This window comes from Cyprinodon variegatus, unplaced genomic scaffold (genome assembly GCF_000732505.1).
Source record: "Cyprinodon variegatus isolate N-32 unplaced genomic scaffold, C_variegatus-1.0 Scaffold744, whole genome shotgun sequence".
Taxonomy (NCBI): Eukaryota; Metazoa; Chordata; class Actinopteri; order Cyprinodontiformes; family Cyprinodontidae; genus Cyprinodon; species Cyprinodon variegatus.
In genome coordinates this window covers 89,525-97,001 of record NW_015151197.1, presented here as the reverse complement: position 1 = coordinate 97,001, position 7,477 = coordinate 89,525, and the positions used below count along the sequence as shown (strand labels likewise).

General features: G+C 34.8%; 2 protein-coding genes across 3 annotated transcripts in view; one reads left to right on the top strand and one right to left on the bottom strand.

The window, feature by feature from the left end:
* The window catches only part of LOC107098067 (zinc finger protein 599-like), a 7,684-nt gene extending 6,415 nt beyond the window's left edge, over window positions 1–1,269 (bottom strand). For both annotated transcript variants that reach the window (XM_015395504.1, XM_015395505.1), the window contains exon 1: window positions 1,035–1,269. In XM_015395504.1, coding sequence (XP_015250990.1) covers window positions 1,035–1,068 — 34 coding nt within the window. In that variant the 5' untranslated portion in view covers window positions 1,069–1,269. The remainder of the gene's footprint in view (window positions 1–1,034) is intronic.
* A 2,383-nt stretch (window positions 1,270–3,652) lies between these two features.
* LOC107098064 (selenoprotein O-like) overlaps window positions 3,653–7,477 on the top strand; it is a 14,042-nt gene continuing 10,217 nt past the window's right edge. Inside the window, exon 1 of the mRNA XM_015395502.1 lies at window positions 3,653–4,135. Within this exon, the coding sequence (XP_015250988.1) occupies window positions 3,705–4,135 (431 nt within the window). The 5' untranslated portion in view covers window positions 3,653–3,704. The remainder of the gene's footprint in view (window positions 4,136–7,477) is intronic.

Sequence of the window (7,477 nt, the reverse complement as noted above, 5' to 3'; positions counted from 1 at the left end):
GACTTTATTCTTGTAATGTGACTTTATTCTCATAATTTTACGACTTTATTCTCTTAATTTTATGACTTTATTCTCTTAATGTTGCAACTTTGTTCTCATAATTTTATGACTTTATTCTTTTAATGTTGTGACTTTATTTTCATAATTTTATGACTTTATTGTCATAATTTTATGACATTATTCTCGTACTATTACGACTTTATTCTTGAAATAAAAATATTTTAAAAATCTCTAGCTTGTGTCCAATACTCCGTCGTACCTCAACACATTTCTTCATAATGGTCTTCAATTATGAGCCTAAAATTTATTTGCATTCGTTTTTTTCATTATGGTATTGTCACATTTATTATGCATGTATTATTTATTCAAGTACATATTTATTTCACATTGTCTGATTTATTTTTTTAAATGTTATTTTATTTTAAGCACTCAAGAATTCCATATTATGGAAATATGGGTACACCTTGCAATATAAACATTATCTGTGTTATGAAGCTTCTGAAATATCAAGAATATAATCATGTATCGGCTGTCAGTAGAAGTAATTGATAAACACAAAGGCCCAGAAAACAGATAATGATCTACTGACAAATTATTAACAATCTTTAGAAATGTTTCATTCCAACAGATAAATAATGCACTATAACTATGGTTAACTAACTACTACAAAAACATATCAAGAATGTAGACAATCCTTCATGTTTGGACAGGGATGTTAAAAACGTTTACTTGTAGCAAACAGTTTTGAACGTCCCCTATTGGTGCGTGTTCAAGAGCAGCAGTGTTAATAAACGCGGCTTGCAGCAACCACGCCGTGTTTATAAGCAACTCTTTGCACAATTAAAGAAACAAAACTCTGCATTTATTAATTGGCCATATAATAACGTTTCAATCACGTTATGACCCCAACAAAGCACCATATCAAAATGATAACATCAAGCTACCGAAATAAGCTAACGTTTACCCTTTCTGTAACTGACTGAACGTTTTCCAACAAATATGTTTCATTCACATTCGTCCTCTAAAGAACTAACCTTTTGAGGCGTCCGTGAAAACGTCCGAGTCCATTTATTTTCTTCGGGGGTTGAAAACTTTCAGTAGCGTTGATAACCCTTCCAGCTAGCTGGCTAACTGATACTTATAATGTTTTTCAGAGTTGCAAGTAAAACAGCTCTTAATGTGACGACCTGCTGTTAAAGACCCCAACATAGAGTCACACGAAAACAATTAATAAAAATGTGTACAAAAAAACAGACATATATATATATCATCTTAGTAATTTGTTTATCTTCTCGTTGTTTAATTGTGGTTAGCAAATAACGTCAAAGTGCATTACCGCCACCTACTGGAAGGAGGCAAGAACCGAGAATTCTCTGGTTGTTGGTTCGCTCTGATATTTTTGCTGCCACCTGCTGGACATTTATTGAACAAAAAAAACCCACTATTTACTGATTTAGCTTTGCTTTATTATCACTCAATTAAATATTTTTCTTACAATGGATGAAATTAAAGAGTTTGGATTTTATTAATTTTTTTTCATAGCATCATGTCCTTTAAAATGATCAACATTTATACCAGTAAAGTTTAAAGTCCAGAAGATCAATTATGAGATCTAACTCGTATTTATCTGATTTTTGCAATTTTATCATTATCAATATTAGAGTTTACATCATTATAAAGTTAGAAAATACCATAACTATTGTTATGAATGCCATAAGAAAATTCAACATATGCAGTTATTCATTTTTAGAATAAATATTATTACGCAAAAAAAAAAAAAAAAAAAATTTTGATATTTCCTGCTTTTAAATGTAAAAGTATGAACTATCGAATTTAAAATAATAATATTAGGATCAATGCAAATTGCAAAGTTCCAGTCATGACTTTGAAATAGAAAATTATACATGTCCAAGTCCTGATTTAAAATAGAAAATTATAATTAGCCTAGATAAGTGAAAGTCAGCATTTTGCGATACCAAATTTTAAAACCACGTACATTTTAAAACCAAGCTGTAAGGTTGAAAGTTTTAGTGTTAAGCAAAGTCGCAAAAATATATTAATAAAGCAAACACGGCCCATCACTAAACAATATATTGCATTTTCATATGTACATTAAAAATCCCTATTTAAAGAATAAGTCAAAATTATGAATCTTAAATGCATCCTTATGAAGTAAAAAACTGCAATTTCATCATGTCATGTTTAATTAATAATTGCATACGTTTTAGTTTGGCTGTGTGACTGTTTTGATCATAACTTATCATCATCGGTTTGATGGTCTTAAATCCCTCCAACAGGGATGTGTTTAGGACACTATATTTACACACATTAAACATGCACAAATGTCAGTTATGCACCAAACAGATAGATTTTACATGCAAAATGTGGTGTTAAATGATAAAGCTGGTAGCCATCTACACTTGTGTAAATGTTACTCATGTAATCAGAGTATAATTGCAACATTGATAAAATAAACTATTAGTTTCAAAATGAAATAATTGATCAATTTAGAACCCTGAACTGCACTAATCACTATCATTCTCCTCCACCGCTTTCATCTTTCAGGGTATTGGAACAGCTTTTTTCCCTAAAGAATCGCCTCATATCCATCTATGATTAAAATGAAAGAAATACCACAGCAACGGCTCATTTAGAGTGGGAGTAAAAAAGACTGTTTTCTCAAACATGTTACTTTATTATGTCAATTTAAAACTAGTATTTTTACGCTCAGAATTTCTAACATATATCAAACATTTAGTTTTCACCAAAGGGAAATTTTTCATCACCGCATTTGGTAAAACCTAGATGTTGTCACTTTGTTTGTGGTGAGTTAAATTATACAGTCTGGTTTTAGTATTACATCTATTGTGACTAATATGTCTAACTATGCAGAAAAATTATTGTTTAGTGAAACACTAAGACTCTCTAAGAGTCACTGGATCTCAATTTTCCCAGAAAAGAAAACACAGGGAGCTGCAAAATTTCTTTCTAACATCTAACATGAAGATAACAGTGTATATATTGTTTTTATTTTCTTCACTTCTATGATTCGTATATAAACAATTGTGCTTTATTGCTTATGAAATCATTGAAGTGCAGAGAAAATTATTATTTTGTTTATTGGCAAAGATCATAAAACAACATTGATATGCAGCACGGAAAAAATAATAATTTTGCGAGCTGAAAGTAATATTAAAGTTACAACAAATTCCCACATGTCAGTAGCCCATTTAGGTCTGCCCAGCCCAGTCTTTGTACAGACCGTACCCACTGCCACCAGCAGAGGTAAGAGCTGATGGACAATGTTGAGGTTAGTTGGTTTGAGGGGGGCTTCGAAGGGGCTTCCGCTTCAGCCACCACAAAATAGAAGAATAGAATTCACACTAAGTTAAAAAATGTCAATGAATCTGATCATTTTAAACAAAAAAGTTCATAAAAATGAGATAAAAAGTTGACTAAACAAGTTTGTTTTATAGTGAAATTCAGACCCATATTTAGTTTATGATAATAGGCCTTAATCTTGAGTATAAAACTCTTTAATTTAAGTTAAAGTCAGAAATATGACTTATTATAAATTATAGTTTTCTGCTTTTCTAGCAGGGAGCTGATTTGCTGGTAGTAAGGCCTAATGAGGCCCCATGTCTGCTCTCAGCCCAGATTATCTCTGCCTGCTTGGGTCAGATTAGTATCACCAGCTCTACTTCATGGAGTCCCCTCAGAGCAGCTCTGCTCTGGATCGACTTATTTTTAACAACACTGTGCTGAGAAGGCTCCCAGTAGATGTCTCAGACCAGCAAGGCTCCAGGACTGTCCCAGGAGCATGTTACTCCCGGATCGCCTCCCTTCAGCCCCTCCTGCGGCCCAGATTGGTGGCTCTGTCTCAGCCGGCTTTGTCTCTGCTGGGCCTGAATGTGCAAGACGTCCTGGATGACCCTCTGGCCCCGGAGTATTTGAGCGGCTCCAGGCTGCTGCTGGGCTCCCAGGCGGCTGCACACTGCTACTGCGGGCACCAGTTTGGGTTCTTCGCGGGTCAGCTGGGCGATGGGGCGGTCATGTACCTAGGGGAGGTGGAGTCGGATACCTGCGGACGGTGGGAGATACAAGTGAAAGGTGCAGGGGTCACACCTTACTCCAGGTATTTTCTTCTGTTGTTTCATAAAAAAGAGAGAGAAATTAAAAAATGGGGTTAAAGGTCACCCTGGAGAAATGTCTAAGTCTTACATAAATATGAGCTGATTAAGAGCTTATGGTACAACCAGGTGCTGACTTCACCTCCGGTTAATTTATTTTCCATAAAAATCTTTTCCTGATTAGGCGTTATGCAAGTTAAACAACTTAAACAAAAGTTTAAGTTTAGGACTTAACTTTGAATTCTAGGTCATTGTAACTAGAAATAATTAATTTCCCAACTTATGCACAAGTAGTGGTGATTTAGAAAAGGCAGTGAAAACTTACATTTCTTACTTAAAAATCATATTTTTATGGCTAATTTCCTGTAGTGGGGGAGTTTGTCATCTAGATTTTTTCCTAACTTTTTTTTGTTTTGTTTGTTTTTTGTTTAAGGGAAAATAATTGTCAAAGTTTCAAACATCCAAGAAGTAAACGTTCTGTTCTCTCACCACTAGGCCACAGCATGGCAGCTCCAGTCCCTGACCACTGCTGCCTTAACTATAGGTCTGCTTCAGACTTAAAAATCATTTAATAAAAGGCTTTATTGTCATTGTAAAGAACATACAATGTTATTTTCATTGACAACATTTATTTAGCCTTAATTATATTGATAAAATAAAACATCAATAAGGTAAAGTAGCCTTAATTATATTGATAAAATAAAACATCAGTAAGGTAAAGTGAACTGAACGTTCACCTCTTTAAACAACCTAAAAAGTTAAAGGTATAAATACTCACCAGATAAAGTTAAAGATTACAAATATCTTTGTTTACTAATCTGACTTAGATTATTATCTCTATAATTGCCTCTTAGTTTTCCAGGTTTACACAACTGAAAATATTTTAAACTCAAGAAAGGGAAGCCATCTTTTTTTTTTTACTGTGTATAGGGTTGCCATCTAGTAGTATCCTTTATTTTATGCCACTACTTTTAGTAAAGAAGTATCCAAGTTTTTCCAAACTAAGCTTAAAATCCTTGATTAGCAATGGACAGTTTATTGTAAAACATTGCTGCATATCAGCAATATTGAGCTGGATTGTTGCAAGATCTGAATTTTCAGTCTCACAACAAATAAAGCACAGATAACGTAGAAAACTAGTAAACTACACAAATAAATCGGACTACTGCCAGTTTAGAGTAATATAGCAAATGACGAGAATTATGTGATAATGTGCCCTATATTGCACTGTATAATGTACCAGATGGCACTAACACCTAATAGTTGTCAGTTTATGAGAACTGTGTAATAAAGAACTGTTATATTCTAAGGAAACATAAAAAACAGCAAAAAAGGCTGTTATTTTAGAAATGTTTGCTTGTTTTTTGTTTTCCTCTTAGCTTGGTTTACTCTTAAAATAGCCACTTATATTTACTGATATACAGAATATTGAAAGAATTATCATTAAATCCATATAAACAATCAACAGAACCAGAATAATGTCATGATATTATGTATCATATTGATCTCAGAGGATGGTCAGGCTATAAAGGAAATCCAGAGCCATGGATGGTCCGATCTGCATCATTGTGAACATTTGCTGAGAGTCACAATTTTGCAATTTTCCTCATCCTCATCCCCACTCACACTGTTCAGGGATTTGCTTTTTTCCAATCACGTCTGTATTTTTGAAAGCGTTTCTTTCAAGAAGTGGTGTACCGGGTGTAAACATGGGTGACAGGAAGCAGTGTAGGTGAGGGGAATCCATTGCTAGGCAACAGTGACGGCACCTGATGTGAAGCAGATGAGGTCCTTCTTGGAAGCACAAGGACAGTTTAGCTGCCTAATAGTTCCCGCAATTAATGTAGTTAATTTACTGTTAAATTCAGTGTTGATGTGAGTATGACAGACATTTGTATCGGACATTCACAAAAATATGGGACAAAACACGTCCCCTATTCGTTCAATATGAGACACAATGTTTTCCTGCCGAATAAAGGATGATTCCGTATTTTAAGGGATGGGTTATAGCATGACTATGTCTCTGAGCTGGCATGGTGTCGCCTCGGGGTCCCCCAGAGCAGCTGGAGGAAGTGTCCGCCAAATCGAGAAGTCTGGGCATCTTCGCTTAGATTGCCACCTCCACGACCCGGCGGAAGAAAATAGATGGATGGTTATAGCAGCCTACAAAATCACCTTTAAATTAGTTGACATTTAGTCATGTCACAACTACTAACATGGTTGTGTTTTAGTTGAATTGTCTATGGCAGGCTGACATAATTCTATTTGTGAAGCATTGTTGGAAAAAGGATGCTTGTTTCTTTTTTAACTAATCTGAAAAATGTTAAATGCCTCTATGTCCAGCCCTCTGAAGGCACACTTTGTGGAACCATCTTTTGCTGCAAGTATTTTGAGTCGTGACCTGATCTGCTCATCGACACACTGATGTTTTTGCTCATTGCTCTGTGGAAATGAGCTCAGCCTCACAGAATTGATGGAGCCCATTGGTCAATGTCAAAGGTTTAACTGTATTATCTCTACTCATCTTTTAGATTTGTGGAGCTAAAATCTGATGGTTCTCCCTTTGCATATTTTAGGACTCCCCCAGTAATGAGTCATCTAGGAAAAAAAGTTTCTCAGTCTACATGTAAAAACGTATTAGGTCTTACCAACAAAGACTTAAAAGAGTTAAAATTCCAGGCAGATATTTGAGTTTCACAAAGCTACGTCACCTAAAAACAACTTTAAACATAGAAAGCAAAATATATTGATTTCTCTGAGCTTTACCAATTCACTTTGACTCACAATGAATCATGGGAAATGGAGGACCACAAACTTTAAATTTTCCATTAGGATGCAGCCTGTTGGGATGTCTACCCAGTAATATCACACTTTCTGTTGTCCAAAATAAAGTTGAAGATGTTTTTAACTTAAATATGTAATTTAAATATCTAATTAACTTAAATATCTGCCTCGTTAGTAGACAATTTTACTGAATTTAAAAGATGAGTTCAATACTGAGACCTAAGTTCTGATAAATGTATTCCTGAGAACTGAGGATGTACATCGCACCATCCATAGCTAATCCCATCTAATCTGTGGATTTCTGTCTCTTTGGCTACTTATCCGATTAATGCTCTGCTTCCTGTTTGCACAGCTTATATAGATGAACTTATCTTGGTAGGTTTGCCGTTGTTCCATACTCTGCCTATTAGTAGTTAATAAACTTCTGCTTCATTCTTTGGTCTTCATGATGCAGTTTGATCCGTAAAGATGGAATAGTTCAACAGGTAATATTCAGAGGTGCGTAGAGTACACAAAAAATGTACCCAAGTAAGCGTAGCACTACTTAGACATTGGGCCGGATT